Source organism: Rhamphochromis sp. 'chilingali' (genome assembly GCF_963969265.1).
Source record: "Rhamphochromis sp. 'chilingali' genome assembly, chromosome: 5".
Lineage (NCBI taxonomy): Eukaryota > Metazoa > Chordata > Actinopteri > Cichliformes > Cichlidae > Rhamphochromis > Rhamphochromis sp. 'chilingali'.
The window spans coordinates 28948459-28968098 of NC_137932.1; the positions used below are offsets into that span (position 1 = coordinate 28948459).

The 19640-nt window shown below is 44.6% G+C and overlaps 1 protein-coding gene across 2 annotated transcripts in view; it reads right to left on the reverse strand.

The window, feature by feature from the left end:
- The window catches only part of vipas39 (VPS33B interacting protein, apical-basolateral polarity regulator, spe-39 homolog), a 24250-nt gene continuing 4610 nt past the window's right edge, over positions 1 to 19640 (reverse strand). Inside the window, exons 2-19 of one of the 2 annotated variants that reach the window (XM_080883597.1) lie at positions 19115 to 19230; positions 18901 to 19006; positions 18667 to 18804; positions 18550 to 18588; positions 18039 to 18103; positions 3073 to 3129; positions 2818 to 2910; positions 2696 to 2729; positions 2524 to 2626; positions 2288 to 2315; positions 2118 to 2191; positions 1971 to 2046; positions 1754 to 1888; positions 1581 to 1622; positions 1325 to 1501; positions 1140 to 1229; positions 754 to 858; positions 1 to 683 (exon numbers count right to left, since the gene is read on the reverse strand). In XM_080883597.1, the coding sequence (XP_080739723.1) occupies positions 663 to 683; positions 754 to 858; positions 1140 to 1229; positions 1325 to 1501; positions 1581 to 1622; positions 1754 to 1888; positions 1971 to 2046; positions 2118 to 2191; positions 2288 to 2315; positions 2524 to 2626; positions 2696 to 2729; positions 2818 to 2910; positions 3073 to 3129; positions 18039 to 18103; positions 18550 to 18588; positions 18667 to 18804; positions 18901 to 19006; positions 19115 to 19230 (1499 nt within the window). In that variant the 3' untranslated portion in view covers positions 1 to 662. The remainder of the gene's footprint in view (positions 684 to 753; positions 859 to 1139; positions 1230 to 1324; positions 1502 to 1580; positions 1623 to 1753; positions 1889 to 1970; positions 2047 to 2117; positions 2192 to 2287; positions 2316 to 2523; positions 2627 to 2695; positions 2730 to 2817; positions 2911 to 3072; positions 3130 to 18038; positions 18104 to 18549; positions 18589 to 18666; positions 18805 to 18900; positions 19007 to 19114; positions 19231 to 19640) is intronic. The other variant, XM_080883598.1, reaches the window with a different exon arrangement.

Here is a 19640-nt window from a genome sequence, read left to right on the forward strand (position 1 = left end):
TAATTGATATATAAATGTTTATTGGCTGTTTGTAACAGACAGATGGGTTTTGGGGATGTTTGTGTTTATTTTGCACTTTATGTTTGTGAACAAATAAAAGGTTAAAAAAATCCATTGAGCAAAATTCAGCTGTTTCTGATGTCTCTTAATTAAAAGTTATGATTTATTTTCTCACACAGTACAGGAATATTTAATACATCAGTCTGCTCTTCATGTTAACAGAAACATGGGATTGATCACAGCTTTTGGATTTTTGTTTTACTTGGGAAACTTTTAGACAAACTTCAAACCCGATCACTTTAGGACAGATCTGTCTATGAGAGGTGGCAACCTGAACATTTGAGAGCACACATACATTCTCGGACAAATATGGCAGCAGCATCTGTATGCCAGCATGCTGTCCTGAAGCATCAATCTGTGTTTTTATTTTATTTGGCGTGATGATGTCAGAATTAATGTCAGAGGTGTGTCCAATTATCTGATGAAACATGAAGAAATAACTCCGTCCACTCTTTCTCACATCAATACAGTCACTTCCTGTTTTCAAAGGAACATCAGAGTCATGACTCTCCCCCTTCCTGGGTATGTAGGCAGAGCTACATCGATTCAGACAGCCACAGATGGGCTGGAAGGACATTCATGTTGCCATGGTGACAGCCATGTTAGTTTTTCCAGCGAATTTGCTGAAAGAAAAGAAATAGTTTAGTCACATGTCAAGTCACATGATATAGTTCACAAAGGAGCCCTCCTCACCGGGTTGCTGAGCAGGTCATCAATCTTCCTCTCCTCCGCTGAGCCCCTCACCACCTTCCCACGGTATCCCAGCAGCAGCTGCCGGTCCTTCATGTCCCGGTATGTCTGATTTGCCCAGAGATACAACATCATCATGACATCATACAAAGTATTGTTCTCTGATTGGTCATTTTTAAAGCAGCAGTGTGGTGGGGCGTGGTCTGTGGTGCCGTGCGGACGCACCTGCACGGCATCTGCAGATCGCACCTGTGGTGTTAAAACACGGGGACTCAAGGGTTGGTTGTTGTGGTGAGAAGTGCTCAATAAAATGGCTCAAAACTATGATCCTTGGACCCGTCGTGCCTTAATTCCACCACAAGCAGCTAAATCAAATTTGGCAGACTCACACTGATGACGATGTCGTGACATTTATGTTTCTGAGCCAAAGTGAGCCTCAACTCTCCGTCGTCCACGAGTGCCACGTAGTCCTGCAGCACCTGACAGTAATCAATAACCAATGATCAAAAGTCAATAACAAGCTGATGGCTACGTCTCTCTCTACCTCTGTACCAGGTGTGTTACAGTAGCTCACGTGTGTGGGGGCGGAGTTCTTCTGTAGGATGTCAACAACTCGCTGGAAGCTCAGTGGTGATTTCTTCCTGGTGAACCCGAGCCAATTCCTGCTGGCAAACAGAGCGTCCACGTCCAGCCATGCCTTCAGCTTCGCCCTTGCAGCCAAAGCAGTCACAAAGTACTGCTTTTCTGAGATCTGAGTTCAGAGGTCACAGGTCAGTGAGTCAAACAGATCAAAAGAGGTCAAAAGTCAAAGCAAACCAGTCAGCTCTCACCTTAAAGGTCTGACGGATATTTAACGGACTGCTGAAGGTCCCCTGAAATATAAACACTGTTGCAGGTTACTGCTAACTCAGGCTAACAGGGGCTAACACTAACTCAGGCTAAGAGGGACTAACACTAATTCAGGCTAACAGGAACTAAAACTAACACAGGCTAACAGACTGACCTCTGGCTCAGTGTAGTGGTAGAAGCAGCAGTAGTACAGCGTGGTGATCAGCGGCATGTTGAGGATCAAAGCTTTTCTGGGAAACTTCTGGAAAATTTCCACCTTCCCTCCACGCTCAGCCTGCCGGTCTGTCACCTAGCAACAACAGTGATTAAACTGGATCTAGTCAATCAGAAACCTTCAACCTCATCATGAACTTAATTAACTGGTTACTGACCTCGATGATGATCTGCCTTTCCAATAGAGTGTAGTGATCCTGAACATGGGCCAGGTCCTCAGCAGAAAATGGGAGGCTGAAAACAACGAACAAACAACTGTAAACAACAAACACTAACAGTTACCTGAGTGTAATCAGATTACTGACCTAAGGCAGTTCTTCAGGAAGTCCCGTCTTTTGTTTTCATCTGTGATGCTCAAGTGTTCCTTATACTGAAGCAGCTGTTGCCATGAAAACAGGAAATGGCATCATCATCAGCCCAATGAACGCCAGAAGAATTAATGTTGATTTGTTTATAGCTACAGAGTACTACATACCGCCGCATCCTCAGCTCTGCCCAGTGCTCTGAGGAACAGGAAGAAAGCAAACACATCAAAAGAGTTCTATCTGTACAGGTGTACACCAGATACCTGTGACACACCTGAATGTCTACCTGCCGACCTGAACCTCATCACTCAGTCACAAGAACACTTGCAGCATGTTCAGCATCACGCTTCATACAGACGAGGGCAGTAATCAGCAGGGACAGGTGTACTTGTAGGTGAGAGCAAACCTGTGCAGTTCCAGCAGCAGCCTCTGGTTTTGGGTCTCACTCAGGTAGTGGATGAAGTGTCTGAGAGCTGTCTGCCTGGACTCCAGCTCTCGAAACAAAACCTCTGAGAACAAAAACAGAGTCAGTGGGAGAACCAATCAACCAGCAGGACCGGGATCAAGACCACACTCACCTTTACAGAGCGTCCTCTTTAGATAGATTAAAACCTGAAACATAAACAGAGCATGCTCAGTTGTGTCTGATGGGATGGTTAATAAAGTTTAAATGATGCCGTTATGAATCAGATCAAGTTACAGCCGTGATGACGTTTCCATCATGAGCAGCAATGGCGTGATCGAGCAGCAGCAGTTTGTCCTGCAGTGTGCGGAACCTCTCCAGAGACACAGCCTACAATGCAGTACAAATAATCACAGTACTACTACTATAGAGTACTGACGCTCAGAGTACCACACTGAATTTTTCCAGAGACACGGCCTGCCACACAGTACAAATACTTACAATATTAATACAGAGCAGAAATACTCAGACTTGGGTGAACAGGTGTGTTACCTTTCCTTGCTGAAGTCTCTGAACCGTCTCTTCAGGTGACCAATCACTGACATAATCCTGACATCACAATAACCATATCACCATTAGAAATGACAGCACAGGACTACAGAACTGTAATCACATTACCCCAGAGTAATTAAATTAGCATCCATCCATTCGCTACCGCTTATCCTTTTCAGGGTCGCGGGGGGGGGGGGGGGGGGGGGGGGGGGGGCGCTGGAGCCTATCCCAGCTGTCATAGGGCGAGAGGCAGGGTACACCCTGGACAGGTCGCCAGTCTGTCGCAGGGTCAACACACAAGGACAGACAACCATTCACCCTCACATTCACTCGCACATTCACACCTAGTGACAATTTGGATTATCCAATTAACCTATCCCCACAAGCTGCATGTCTTTGGACGGTGGGAGGAAGCCGGAGTACCCAGAGGGAAACCATGCAAACACAGGGAGAACATGCAAACTCCACACAGAAAGACCCCGGCCTGATGGTGGAATTGAACTCAGGACCTTCTTGTAGAATAAGGAGGGGATGTTTTTCTCATTATCATTTAATATTTTAATATGGCATTATTAGTTCATTAGAAGTATATAACCAGCTTTGCATTAAGCATGAATTGAAGTTTTTGATCTTACATTATTCTTTGCATTACAGTGATGGTGATAACTTTAGTTTGATCTTTTCTTACAGGTACCAGAATAATAACATGATTTTCCATTGCAGATGTAACCATGATCATTCCATACACATTGCAGTTTGTTGCTTATTCTAGAGTTGTGCTCAAGGTAATTAAAGGTTAAAAGCTACAGCCAGCGCGAGTCTGGCTGATCTATGGAGGGCAAAGGCTTTGAGCTTGGAAGGCCGCACGCGCTTACACAGCACTTATAAGATGTTATTCTTGGTGATTTTGTGCTTAGTCATGTTTTAATATGTTTTAAGTAGAAGTAGCTGATCCAGCAATATTCATTTAATATTATATACTTGATTTAGAGCAATACACACTGATGGTCTTAATAAATGAAAGAGTCCTTGTAGCTGCCATGTTGTGTCTTAGCAGGGTACAGACGGTTCCAGGAGACGGGGGCAGTCAGCGTCTGCCCTCGGGAAGGAGACAATGTTATTCTTTGTGTTAAATAAAATTGTCAACATTGATTGTATTACACCTGTCACTACGCATGAGGGGGCGTTCTAATACCCTGATTTCATAAAACTATGGTGATGTGTTTTTTGAGATGAGATCTGAGACTGTCTGCATACAGTGTCCATCTCCCACGTGTGTGTGATCATTAAATCATCGTTTGACTCAACCCGACCGGACCAGTGTTGTTATTGTGGGTTTTTTCCTCTGGTGTCCATCCCCAATATTCTGAACCTTAACATTTTGGGGGCTCGTCCTGTGGTATTGGGGTGGAAGTGTGAGGTGTGGACGGTCTGAGGTTGTCGAGCGGACAGGCACGGACCAGGGATCTGATGTGAGTGAGCTTCCCGGGTGCTTCTAAAGGTAAGGCACTGCCTGTTGAGTTGATTCCCAAATTGTGCCAAATTGGGCTGCATTAAATTAAAAGCCTACTCACTGACGTTGCTGGTGGGTGTCTGTTTTGATTTTGATGAGAATCACCGTGTGTTATGCAGTTAAAGTTGTTTAAGAGTGTTTAATGAAGTTGAAGAAATATGAAACTGTTCTGGAGGTAACAGATATAATGTTGGGTTTGAGTCCCTGGATATTGAGCTGAAGGCTCAGGTAGTTTGGTAGGGAAATTAGGACAGAAACTGTTCCCAGAAGTAACAGAGACTGGTTAATAGTTTTACAAATTAGGTCAGAAACTGTTCCCAGAAGTAACAGAGACTGTTTAATTGGTCGTAAAAAAGTTATCTTTCTTCGGTGAGACCTGTTATGGTAAAATTTCTCAAAATTGGTTAGGTGAAAATTGTTATAGGACGGCACTGGAAGATGCTAAGAAGCACATAGCCCGGAGGTTACGCTCCCTCCTGGCCGTGGACGCGCGGTCTTGACCTGTCGGCGAACAGGGTTAGTTCAGTTTGGCTTAACTGTGGGGTACAGGGCATCCTGAAATAAGCTAGGAGTTACCGAGTCTCCTCATCGTTTAAAACGGTGTCATGTGCTTGTTTGGACACAGTTAAATTGAGTTAGGGATTTTAGAAATCAGGCCATAGGCTGTTCTGGAGGAAACAGATACTGGTTAATTGATTACAGAAAAGTTATCTTGCTTCGGTGAGATGGTAAAATTTGTCAAAATTGTTTAGGTTCTTTAGAAATCAGGCCATAGGCTGTTCTGGAGGAAACAGATACTGGTTAATTGATTACAAAAAAGTGAGACTTTCTTCGGTGAGACCCGTTATTTTAAATTTGTCGAAATTTGTTAGGTGCTGAATCTGTCAGGCCTGTCAGTGATTGTAAATATAAGACGTCTTTTGTGAATAGAATTCTATCTGAGCTTTGTGTGACCCTGTGTGTGATGAGAGCGCAGCTGCAGCGCTGCGAGCTATTTTTAGACGGTGTGAACAGGCAAATGAGCTGCATTTGCAAGGGAGGAGAACGGAGCTTTTCACTTCCTGCACAGAGTGTGTGTGAGCCTTATAAGCAGAAGGCTTTTTATTGCTGAAAGTTTGTAAATATGCTGCTGGTTTTGATGTTATAACAATGTAAATAGTTTTTGATTTAAAAAGAGTGGTTTAAATAATTTTCAGACACACCTTGCAAATGTGCTTATAATGAGTTGGCACTCGGCCTTTGAAGGTCAGAAGCTTCATTCGGCGTGACTGTCCGGATTGATAAAGTGTAGTAAATGCCTTGAGTGCAGAGGGTTAAACGCAAACAAGCTTACACACACATAGGTTATGATCAGAATAGGTCCCTAGAAGGCTTTTGAATGTTTTAAACCAAGTGTGAATCATTAGAAGGTTATTAGTTAATCACAGTTGATTTATGTAATGTAAAAAGCATTTAAGACTGAGTAACTTCAGTTTTTGAGGAGGATAAGAGAGCGTTCCTAGATCAGAGTAAGTTGCTGTAAGTCAGTTGAAAATAATTTAATTAAATCCTAAACATTTTATACTGATAGCATAACTGATTTAAAGCTATATTTCGAGCAAGTAAAGTTCATGAACTTTTCTGAGCTGCCATGACACAGAGAAAGTGGAGTGTTTCACCCTGAAAGGATGAAATGATGCTCTGCCTTTGTTGTCAAGTTCAAACATAGGCCGTAAATAAATATGAGCCACTAATAAGCGTGACATAATTAATAACTTCAAACAATAAAGCATATTGGGTGAGTGACCCAGATAACAATAATTTATGAGCACGCAATAAAGTGGACCTGTTAGAACCCCTTTGACATTTGTCCCTTCAACAATAAATGATTATATTGTGTCCCATGCATTAAACAGTCCCATTTAACACAGATAATTTCCTATTTATATAAAATATAAGCAAACATGGCAGCGCTGCATTCTATCACTTGTTGTATAAAAATTACTGAAATGGAGGGTGTGCTGGGGGTCGGCTGTGAGTGTCACATTGTTGCACATGAAGGTGATGCACCTTATGAGATGACAGTGTGGTCTGAGATTGAGATGCATGAATTAAGTGCCTATGTACAACGTTGTCTTCTCCTATTTCGAGGCTTAAAGGACATAACTGAGAATGAAAATGATCCAAATTGGGTGCCTACAGACGCGGCTCATTTTGCCTATGCTACGGTACAACACGGTGAATTTGTCACTTTGTGAGCAAACATGATATTGCTTTGGGGCAATTTTCTGTGAAAAAATTTAAGGCTGTGTGAATGAATTCGAGCTGTGTTATTGTTTTGTGCCCCGAGGTCAATATGTAGTGTGTATGATATTATAACATTTATATTACAGTGTGAAAAGTGGTCATTAAAAGCGAATATTGAAAGAGGCTTGGTTAAGACTAGACACACTGCGTTGGCGGTGTGTCTTACCAAGCAGATCATAAGGAGACAGTGACCCTTGGAGGAGCGAAAGTAATTCTGAAAGCTAACAGGCAGACATTGCGGAGTGATCCAGAAGGAGGAGCCGTATAACGTCACAAAAAAGGGAGGTAAGCTTGTGTTCTAGGATAATGGCTGACGGCCCGAGCACGACACCTACTGGGCACAGAGGCTATAAGCCTCTGAAGGAGCAGCAGGAACAGTTAAAAAGAGCTATTCGCTTAGCTTGCCCTGGATCATCAAAGTTAGCTGAGAAGGAATGCAAAGCAATGGAAGCTGAGCTAAACAAGCTTATTGATTCCCAACAGAGAGGGCTGGATGACAAAATAGCCCTAAGTCTTGTGCTCAAAATAGAAGGAGAGAGATGTGAGCAGCAACTGGAACAACTGCAAACCGAGGCAGAGAAAAGTTCAATTAACTGGAGAATTAACCAACAAATCAAGAAACTACAGCAAACTCATGCAAAGTGTTGCAAGTGGATGTTCTTGTGGAACGGAGCATCTTCCTGGATGGAGGAGGATGACACAGCTGAAACAGAAGATATGGAAAGCATAATGGAGGCTTTGAAACAACTGAAAGAGCAAAATAGGAAGCTGGAAGACCAAATGAACAACTGGATTCCAAAACCAGGAGATGCTAACAAGTATCACACAGCAGAGATTCTTCCTTGGGCCACATTAACATCTAATGCCGTAGGACGACAATATGTCATGCCTGTAATGACCCTCAGAGGAGGACAAGTACAGGGCGCAGATGAACAGACGGCAGCGGTTGTGGGAAGAGTAGCTGATGTTGAATACACCAGAGCACAACGGGTGTTTCATAATGAAGGGCATATGACAGTTAAATGTCAGTCCCTGAGTGGGGAAGGGAAAGAGATAATATCAGCCGCAGAGGAAGGCTTGCCTTTGCCTTCTAGTTCACATGAGAGAGGAGACAGGCCAAAAGCCGAAGCATCAAGAGAGAGCCTGCCAGACCAGACTGGAGAAGCGGATTGGACCCCAACAAACGAGGAAATGATTTCACCGGTGGAAAGGATGGCACAACCGGCTTTCATCGGGCTGCCAACACCAGCAAGAGAAGAGCAGGCCCAAACCAGGACAAAACATTCCAAAGCAATGGCCAAGTCAGACACATGGGCAGGAGAAGTATTCGGACGAATGCTTGAAGCCCCGCAAGGGCTATTGGAAGTATTAAATACGCTGAAGACCGTAAAGGACAAAATGACCAAAAGCATGGCAGAAGAGGAGAGCGACAATGATTCATCTACCTCAGAGGAGGAAGATGATGACGAAGATAACGACAGAGGAGGAGTCACGTCAGAACCAAGTATAGCCAGGAATTTTAGGTCAAGACAGGTGAAAAAAGAGCAGGGACAGAGGAGGCCTATTTTTAAGAGTTCAAAAGGCAAGAGAAAATTGGGACAGTGTAAAACTGTGACCAAAGCAGAAAAAGCTGCAGGCACTCATTATAAGTTGCAAGGTGGTTGCGTGAATTAGGCAGACTAACAGAAGGAGAGGAGCTTGCGATTGGTGATTTTCGCGCCATTTCTGCGCGGTGTATGCTCGGTGGTGGGTTAGCAGATGTAGAGGCCATAGCTCGCACAACTCGCTATGCAAATGATTTGCCTTATCATGAAGTGCAATGTGCTTTGTCTGACGCAGTCCGTGAAAAGTACCCAACCCCTAACACAGGAGCCATACCTAAAATAATTTGGGACCCCCAAAACACACCTAGAGAGTTTTTAGAAAAAGCCAGAGATCAGTGGTTGTTAGAAACAGGTACCCATCCGGGTAGAGAAGGTGAGCATCGGGCGTGGTTTCGCTCAGCGGTGCTGGCAGGGCTGCCAAACCAGGTCATGGAAGATCTACACAAAAACCCAGATTTTGCCGTAGCAGATTCGGTGCAGTGGGAAAGACACGTCTCACATCGTTTGCAGCTGGAGCAGGACAGGGCGAACAAGCAGAAAAAAGAGTTGGAGGAGGCACAAGCGTCTCTGCTCAAACTACAGTTGGCGGAGGCTAGAAACAAAGCCTGCGAAAAGAAAAAGAGGAAAAAGAAAAAACAGAAAAAATTATGATAGTTGCGACCCAGCCTGGTCCTGGGCCTGAATGGCCAGATAGTGGCCCGGGTCCCTGCACTAATGACGGATGACCCGCCAATGCACCAAGGCAGAACCAACCCACAGGGAATTGGGGAACCGGTGGATCGCACAGAGGGCGTGGTGGCTCAGCGGGGGGAGTACAAAGAGCTCGTGACACGGGGAATCTCAGCGGAGTGCCTTGGAATGTCTGTTGGAGGTGTGGAGCAGAGGGTCATTGGAACAGAAATTGCCCAGAACGTCGTCAGAACAATCTAAGAAGAGGCTACCAATCCCAGGCACGTGGAGCTCCGAGAGCAAGAGATGGCTCTAGGGGAGCATATCAGGCCCCAAACCCGAGTGCAGCACCAGCCGCGCAGTATCCAGTGGCAGACTGGAGGGAGGACCAGAACTGAAGGGACCCGGAGGGACCAAACAGCATGGGGATGGCACATCCCATGCTGTCAATGACTGTAGAAGGGACAGAATTGCCCTTCTTAGTAGACACTGGAGCAACATATTCAACCTTGAGAGCAGCACCAGACAGTGCAACGTTGTCCTGCCACACAGCGAACGTGGTGTGTATTTCCGGGATCCCGACAACTCTGCCAGTGACTGACCCAGCTTTGACAAAGCTGGGCAAGCAGACTTTGAAACACAACTATGTGGTGTCATCGCAAGCGCCAGTAAATCTTATGGGCAGGGACCTGCTCGTGAAGTTGGGCGCCACAATCACATGTTCAGCAGATGGATTATCTGTGACTCTGCCAGGGGGCCAGCATTTTCCGTGCCTGGGAACAAGTTCAAAGACTCAATATCTGCTTCAAGACTGTGAAAGAGCAAAAGTCAATATCTACTGGGGGAGACTAGTGAAAGAGGATGTTCTGAGGCAATTTCAGCTGTGGAGACCCTGGATAATGAGCTTGGCAGTTTACTCCCCTCCGCGCGACCCTTACCACGTTACCCTGTTTTATGATAAAGAGAATGACACACCTATCGTGAATTATTTCAAACTGATCTTGACGGTCAGACGTGGAATGTGCAAACACATGGCATCTACATTGGACCAGAAGGTGTAGCCGCGGCTGTGAAATTAACTGATGAACAACTGCCTTGGTACAATGTGGAAGAAAATTCAACCCCTCACATAACATTGGCGGTCCACCAAGGTCATGGTGCAGGTGATCTAGGTCCAATGGTCAGGCAAGCACTGGACGACACAGGGTGGCAAAGAACCCAAGTTCCTAACTTATCTTATGCTCCAAATTGTAAAACCTATCGCATAACTTGTGCCTGTGAGGGTACAGTGATTTTGGAACATAAAGAAATTTCAAAAACACATGGTGAGGAGTGTGTAGATCATCCTCACGCAGTTGCTGGACTGTCGAATCTGCCTGACAGTCTATGGTCAAAAGGGCCCACGGATGTTGGCCTAGCTAAGTGTCCTCCTGTCTTGTTCCAGCTCAAGTCACACACACCAATCAATAGACCACAGTAGAAACACAAACCTGAAGCAGAGGCAGGAATTACAGAAACAATAGAAGGCCTGCTAAGGGCCGGGGTGTTAGAGCCCTCTCACTCACTGTGGAACACACCAATTCTACCAGTGGAGAAACATGGAACAGGAAAATACCGTATGGCACATGACTTGAGAGCCATTAATGAAATATTGCTCTCTACTACTGCACCGGTACCAAATCCGTACACAGCTTTATCAGCTATCACATTTGACCAAAAGTGGTTCACGTGTATTGACCTGGCAAATGCATTCTTTTGTCTTCCTCTGCATGAGTCACTCAGAGACATTTTTTCATTCACATACAGAGGCCAACAACTCAGATACACACGGTTGCCACAAGGCTTTGCACTTTCTCCAGGTATTTTCAATAAGGTGCTTAAAGAAGCCCTGTCGTCATGTAATTTGCCTAATGATTGTACATTAATACAATATGTTGATGATCTTCTCATTGCACCCCCGTCAGCAGCGGATTGTACAGCGGCGTCGTTCGTTGTGTTGAATAGGTTGGCGGAATGTGGCTTTAAAGTAAGTAAAGACAAGCTGCAGTTAGTTCGCCCTGAAGTGACCTTTTTGGGCCGGGTAATCGCACACAAATCAGTGGGTTTGATGAACACACACAGAGACCAAATTCTGACACACCCAAAACCGCGAACTGTGAGAGAAATGCTTTCTTTTCTTGGTTTAACAGGTTACAGCAGGCAGTTCATTCCGGATTATGCAGGTAAAACTGCCCCTTTCAGGGGCCTAATGAAGCAAGTTGGCGTTCGAAACTTTAAGGCTGAGCTGCCTTGGACGCCTGAAGCTGAAGCCGCATTTATTAGGGTAAAACAGGATTATGCAGGCACAGATTTAGCCACACCCAATTATAATGAGCCATTCTATTTGGATGTTTCTGAAACAAACTCAATTGTAAATGGAGTGTTGTTTCAGAAAAAAGGGGGGGGTAGAGATGTGCTCATGTATGTAAGTGTAAAACTACATCCAACAGAAGCAAAGCATCATACATGCATACAACATGCAGCAGGGGTCGCTAGAATTATCCAAAAAACAGCACATGTAGTGAGAGAACACCCACTAAAAATACTCACTACACATAGCATAGTGGCATACGTGAATTCACAAGCATTTTGTATGTCACCACGGGCACAAAAGAGACTGAGCAAAGTCTTAGAGGCCCCAAATTTGACATTCACACATGAAGGAATTAACATGGCAGATTTAATGGGTGTAGGGGAACCACATGACTGCGCCAAAAGAGCACAGATTGAGGAAAAGATTAGAGAGGACCTGAAGGCCGAACCCATACCAGGAGCTGAGGACTGGTTCACCGATGGATGTTGCCACCGAGACGAAGGAGGACTGAAAGCAGGGTATGCGGTGGTCTGCAGAGTAGAAGGAGATTATCAGGTCAGAGAGTCAGGAAGGATTGAGGGAAAGCAGTCGGCCCAGAGAGCTGAAGTGATAGCCTTAGCTCGAGCTTTGAGACTAGCCAAGAACAGGAGAGTGAACATCTACACCGATTCGGCATATGCGTTTGGAGCAGCGCATGTGGAGCTGCCTCAGTGGAAAAGAGCAGGATTCAGAACAGCAACCAATGCACCTATTTCCCACAAACATGAAATGGAGGAACTGGAAAAGGCCTTGGCTGACCCAGAGGAGGTGAGCATTATAAAATGCAAAGCTCACTCCCAAGGAACCAGCATGGTGGAAAAAGGAAACCAGAGAGCAGACGAAGCCGCAAAGGAGGCCGCAGGCTACAAAGGACAGAGACAAATGATACAGGTAACATCAGAAGAAGAGATACCTGTTGACCTGATTGAGGAAGTCAAACAGGCCCAGGAGGAGGCATCCCCAGAGGAAAAGGGGGTGTGGAAAAACAAAGGAGCCTGGCAGGATGGACATTTGTGGAGGGGGCCAGACGGGCGCCCCGTGCTGACAGCCAAAATGGCAGAACAGAAGGTGGATGAAGCCCACGGACTCGCCCACGTGGGGAGAGCCCAGATGGAAAGAAATTTGTGTCATTGGTGGCATCCTGAGCTGCGAGGAATGATAAGAGAGAAGGTCAGGATGTGCTTAATCTGTGGGGCACACAATCCTAAGCCAGCAGTAAAACCGGAAGTGGGTAAGTTTCGGCCCCCTGAGAGGCCGGAGGAGGAGATTGTTATTGATTTCACTCATATGATTGATTCCGGGCCGGGCGGTGTAAGATATTTGTTAGTGTGTGTTGACGCTCTGACCGGCTGGCCAGAGGCCTGGGCTACAAAAAGGGAGGATGCTAAGACTGTCGTTAAGTGTTTAATCAATCATTACATTCCCCGTCATGGGTTCCCGAAAAGAATTAGATCGGATAATGGAACCCATTTTAAAAATCAAGATTTGGAAAAAGTAGAAAAATGTTGGGCGTCCAGCATAAATTTGGAACGGTCTATCATCCTCAGTCTCAGGGGAAAGTAGAAAGAATGAACCTAAATTTGAAAAACAAATTGGCAAAAATCTGCGCGCAAACAGGGCTAAATCGGGTCGCAGCCCTGCCGGTTGCGTTGATGACCATAAGATGTTCTGCTAATCAATCCACAGGTTTTACACGATACGAGCTGCAAACCGGGAGACAGTTTCCGGCACCTTGGACGGTGGGCTCGGTTGAACGGGACGAAAAGGGGAACCGGTCCCACGCAGACTACTGGAACGAGCTAAAGGCGCTAGTGTCCAGTTTCACGAAACAGGCGGCTTGTAAAGGGCCCACAGGAGAAGGAGAGGTCCCGGACGCGAAAACGGTGTGGCTGAGAGTCATCAAACGAAAGTGGAAGGAGCCCCGCTGGACTGGTCCATATGAGGTATCGGCTCGGACGGCGACAGCGGTCCAACTGAAGGGGAAAGGCGACACCTGGTATCACTGGACGCAGTGCGCGGCTGCGCACGAGGGCTTGGTGGGGAAGGATCAATCTCAACCCAACGCAGGTGAAATTGAGCGGCAGAATAATCCCTCACACCTGTGCAACGGGCCGACCGGTGGTCTACCCGGAAGGTCGAAGAAAGAAGAGCAGCCAAGGAGGAGATCGCCGCGCCAACGAAAAGGAGCGGTACCACACTGAACACCTAAAACAAGAGAGAGGCTCTGACAAAGGGCTTTGAACTTTTTACTACACCATAACATTCACATACCACCATGCCATCACAACAATTAGACACTGGTGATGAAAGAAGAGTTTCAAAAGCCATCACAATGTTCAAAATTATTATGAGTTTGATGTCAACTATGTTGCTAATCATGGCTATTTGTTTTTTGATTTGCTTGTTGCAGACCGACCCGGGAAACCAGTCTGAGCACGGAGGCCATGCCAGTCCGGCGTTGTTTGATACACCAATTACATCACGCGTGATCTATAGTGATTTAAAGCTGCGGGCAAGAGTGAAGCGCGAGGTCTCTGGTAAAAAGGATGAGTGTCTCAGCACATATGGTGGTTTAGAATTAGATTATGTTATTGGCGCCACAACTTCCTTTACGTTTGATCTGTGTGATGTTGTTAATTGCAGGGACGTCGGCAGTGCCTGGAGGGGATACAATGTGTGGGTCTGTTGGGATTATTCAGTGAGTACGCACTAAGAGAGGGGAAATCGTCCTTATGACAGCTGGTGCCGTAATTGGGACCAGGTAAGGGGTTACACTGGGCAAAATTGGGAACTGTTAGAATCAGGATCAGAAAACGGGCTTAAACTACAGAGGGATTTTAGCCCCTCTGGAAACGCGTTAACTTTATCATTGGGGAATTGGCATCGCAAACAATCTATGTATTTGGTTCTGGGGGTGGAAATAGCGGGGGTTGATCCAAAAGGGTTAAGAACACAAGAATGTAGATAGGATTAATTATGTTCACTATAATGTACTGAGGCTCTCTAACCTCACCAGAGACGGCATGGAGGGGTTGGCGGAGCAGGTGGGTCCGACCTCGTTAATGGGAGCGCAGAATAGAATGGCCCTTGACATGTCGTTAGCGGACAAAAAGGGGGCGTTTGTCCTATATTGGCCGATCAGTGTTGTAATTTTATTTCAAACAAGACTGCTCCAAATGTGTCGGTAACCAAGGCTCTGGAGGGCCTAAAGAGCCTTTCTGAAACTATGCATGATCACTCCGGTGTTGGTAATCCGTTGGAAGGCTGGCTGACCTGAGTGTTCGGACGGTGGAAGGGGGTCATCGCTTCGGTCATGTTTTCTTTGTCTGTTGTGGTGGGTATTATGGTTATTTGTTGTTGTCTCATCCCTTGTGCCAGAAGAATGTTTAAAAGTATGTCTGTGAGGGCAGTGGACCCTGGAGTCATTACTCGAATGTCAATGATGCCAAGGATGCATGTGGAACTGACTGTGTAGGCCAAGGAGGGACACAACTGTTTGTGACCTCTGGATTCTCCAGAGGTCAACAGAGGGAATTGTAGAATAAGGAGGGGATGTTTTTCTCATTATCATTTAATATTTTAATATGGCATTATTAGTTCATTAGAAGTATATAACCAGCTTTGCATTAAGCATGAATTGAAGTTTTTGATCTTACATTATTCTTTGCATTACAGTGATGGTGATAACTTTAGTTTGATCTTTTCTTACAGGTACCAGAATAATAACATGATTTTCCATTGCAGATGTAACCATGATCATTCCATACACATTGCAGTTTGTTGCTTATTCTAGAGTTGTGCTCAAGGTAATTAAAGGTTAAAAGCTACAGCCAGCGCGAGTCTGGCTGATCTATGGAGGGCAAAGGCTTTGAGCTTGGAAGGCCGCACGCGCTTACACAGCACTTATAAGATGTTATTCTTGGTGATTTTGTGCTTAGTCATGTTTTAATATGTTTTAAGTAGAAGTAGCTGATCCAGCAATATTCATTTAATATTATATACTTGATTTAGAGCAATACACACTGATGGTCTTAATAAATGAAAGAGTCCTTGTAGCTGCCATGTTGTGTCTTAGCAGGGTACAGACGGTTCCAGGAGACGGGGGCAGTCAGCGTCTGCCCTCGGGAAGGAGACAATGTTATTCTTTGTGTTAAATAAAATTGTCAACATTGATTGTATTACACCTGTCACTACGCATGAGGGGGCGTTCTAATACCCTGATTTCATAAAACTATGGTGATGTGTTTTTTGAGATGAGATCTGAGACTGTCTGCATACAGTGTCCATCTCCCACGTGTGTGTGATCATTAAATCATCGTTTGACTCAACCCGACCGGACCAGTGTTGTTATTGTGGGTTTTTTCCTCTGGTGTCCATCCCCAATATTCTGAACCTTAACACTTGCGGCAACAGTGCTAACCACCGTGCCACCGTGCTGCCTAATTATTAAATATATATAATTAATTAGCAATGGTGACTAATTTCTTAGTCAACTAAATGAGGGAAACATATTAGAGTAAGCCACTGGTCTAAAACTAAGAAATACGGATATGGAGTTAAATTTGAGAACCATTTAATGTCAACATAAGCCAGAGGTCACTAATAGGCGGACTGGGGTCCTGAGCTGCACCCACAAGCGGTCCCATATGGAACCGGACTTCCAGTAAAAACAGAAGGCAAAAATTTCAAAGCTGATAGGGTGCTTCTGTTTTAACTGGTCCAGCATTTTCTGGTCTTTACGGTAGTGGTTCAGTGGCTGAAGAAATGCACAGACCAGTTGGGTGCAACTTAAGCCACCCCATGTGATACCACTCAGCCAATGAACTCTGTATACTCCAGGCGGTAAATCTGACAGCTGAGACTTAGTTACACATGAGAAGACAGTGAAAAAGAAGAAAGACAGCGATGGAGAAAAAAGAAAAGGAGAAACACAGACAACTGTGTCTGAAAACTCTGAATAAAGAGAGACTGGTGGCACGAAACAATACGAACATGCTGTGCAAAAACAAAAAAGTGTACAGTGACAATAGAGCAACAGATGAATGCTGGGCCTCTGCAGATGCGATCTCCCAGCAGATGTGGACTCAAAAGAGCCATTTGCATAAGCCGACCTTCCACAGGTGTGAGGAAAGTCACCATGTTTGGCTCCACACACAAAAGCCAGGCAGTTTTCTCCGTTGTGAACATAATCAACACTAAATATTGTTTCCGACTCATCAGTGAGCTCCTCCTCATGCGTATCAGGATGGCCCTGATTCAAGCCTGGTTTAAAAATTCACTCTGACCGGAAAAGAGGGGGGTGATTAAATACGGAGAGGAATTTTCCACAAAAGGGTTGCAAATGCGTACGACATGACCCAAAAGCATAAACTAAGATTTACAGATGTGTGCAGTGATTTGTGTGTAACGTACGTCAATCCACACAAAAATTGGAAGCAATCTGAGCAAGAGTATAACTATTTTACAAACGCATACATCCAAACCTGAATAAATACTAATCATTTATGCATGATTTAAGTTCAGCTTCATGAATCCAATAATTGTTTTTTCAAAAAATGGTCTGTGCAAACAGTTACACGTCACACCTTTCATCAGTCAGAAAACCTTACAGAGTATAAAAGCGCTATATAAGACTCCGTCCATCTACCATTTACCATGACCTAAAAAGCCAATTGAGATGGTTTGGGATGAGATGGACCGCAGATCAAAGGCAAAAGGGCCAACAAGTGCTCAGCATCTCTGGAAACTCCTTTAAGACTGTTGGAAAGCCATTTCAGGTGACAACCTCATGAAGCTCCTCGAAAGAATGCCAAGACTGTGCAAAGCAGTAAGCAAAGCAAAGGGTGGCTGTTTTGAGGAATCCAAATTATTGAAAACATGTTTTGAGTTCACAAAACATGACCCATGTCTCAGGTGTACACAGCGGCCTCCTCCTGGCAGGATATCCCTGGTCGGACCACCTTACCCAGTTGGTGTCTACCTCGACTGGCTCCTTTAAATGTGGACGAGCATCGACTCTACTCTAAATCCTTCCCAAACAACTGAACTCCTCGCCCTATCGCTAAGGATTGTCTGTGATCTCACTCTTTTGCCTTTAAAAGAACTAGAAATAACAGTGGTGACTAAAATATGAGGCTGATTTTTGGCGTTTCTCACCTGGTGGCAGATGGTTCCATAAGATTAGGACACAACTATTTACCAGCAGTGGGGATTAATTCAAATGTAAAACAACTAGGTTAAATGACTCATATGTCTGGTACCGACTAGTGACAACAGTGAAGATTAGTTGTCCAGTCGACTAGTCGTGCACATCAACTTACATCAGGTTAATGATATTATAATTGAATTACTCATGGGTAATCAGAATACCCAAGAGTAACTGGATTTTGAAGCATAACTGTAATGAGATTAACAGTTATCACAATATTTGAACAGCCATATTACACACCCATAGTAATTAGATTACTAAATATAACACCCTATTTAACCAGGGTAATCTTACCTTGTACTCAGACTTTGGTTTTCGGAGCTCAGGAGCGTAGAGCCTGACAGACGAGTCAGTAAGTGCTAAAAACCCCAAAAAACAAATGTCAGTCTGAGCGAGACATCCAACCACCATACATCCTCTATCATCTGACTATCATTAATGACCATGCAACCACCAAACAACATCCAACCACCATCAGTCAACCAGTATTCACCCAGCCATTATCCAAGCGCCATCAAATCAGCATTCATTATTAATCGAACCATCAACCAATCACTATCCAAACATCATCCATCACCATCTAATCATCACCCACTATTTATACAACCATTATTTGACCTTTAAATACCATCCAATATTCATCCAACCACCAACCAACATCATTGCATATTCATCCAATCACCATTCAACATCATCCCATATTCATCCAATCACCATTCATTTATATACCCTGATATACATGACCCTGACTAGGTGAAATATCGTAAAAGTATAAGAACACCACCTGAGTCATCTGAGGACTCACCGTCACTGAAGGTCTGGAAGTTCCCTACCTTAGGTTTTCCTGCACAGAATCACATGACAACTGCAGTGAATCACATGATCAGGCTTCGGTCTATCTGAGTCATGTGACCGTCCTCACCTTTGAATAGAGAGCTCAGCGAGTATCCTGATTGGCTCCTACTGATCGATGGCGTGTCAGTGCTAATTTTGGGGAAGGCAGGCTCTCTATCTGCCCTCTGACTGGAGGCAGCTGTCTCTTTAACGGACCAGGAAATACCTGTGGACACAAGTATGACAGGTAACCACCCTATAACCAATCAAATCTCAGCATTCTCCAAAGGAGTGACCAATGAGGAGAATGTAGGGGTCTTACTGCCGACTGGCTCGCCACTCCAGCTGACCCTCTCGACATCATCTTCGTCATCGTCTTCCTCCACCAGCCGCCGTATATTGTTTACGGCCTGCCGAGACTCCTTCAACTGTTAGACAACAACACCTAAAAATCACACCTGAGAGCCACATCAAGTCAATGACACACATGCAGGGCTAGAACAATTCACTCTGGCTTCTGGTTCTGGAGGTCTTACCCTGCTTAACTCATCATCTTCATCATCGAAGGTGAACGCTTTAAACTTGGAGCTGTGCCAGTAGTCTTCCTCGTCAACTTTACTCTTAATCATCTGGACATAAAGAGTTAGTGACTCTTTATTTAAATTGTCAACACAGAAAGGAAGGAAGCTATTAGCTGGTAAGACACAGCCTGCATCACATGATGTCATTCTTTTTCTCCTTATTGATCATGTGATGAGATCACAGGTCAGGAAGTGGCGCACAGTGAGAAACACTGTCTCAGCATATGCTAAGCTTTTCATATTTTTCATTTTCAGTGTGTATTATTAGCACTATTATGTTATTGGTCAAAAAAAATCTGTTAAACATTACTCATTACTTTTCATAAAGTACGTTACTTAATTACTCGCTAAAGAAAGTAATTTATTACACTACTTGTTACATTACTTTCTCATTACTCCAGAAATGACCTGAAACAACTGTCACACATTTACTTTTAACAGTATAAACCTGACACAGATCTCTATCCTAATGAGGATACAA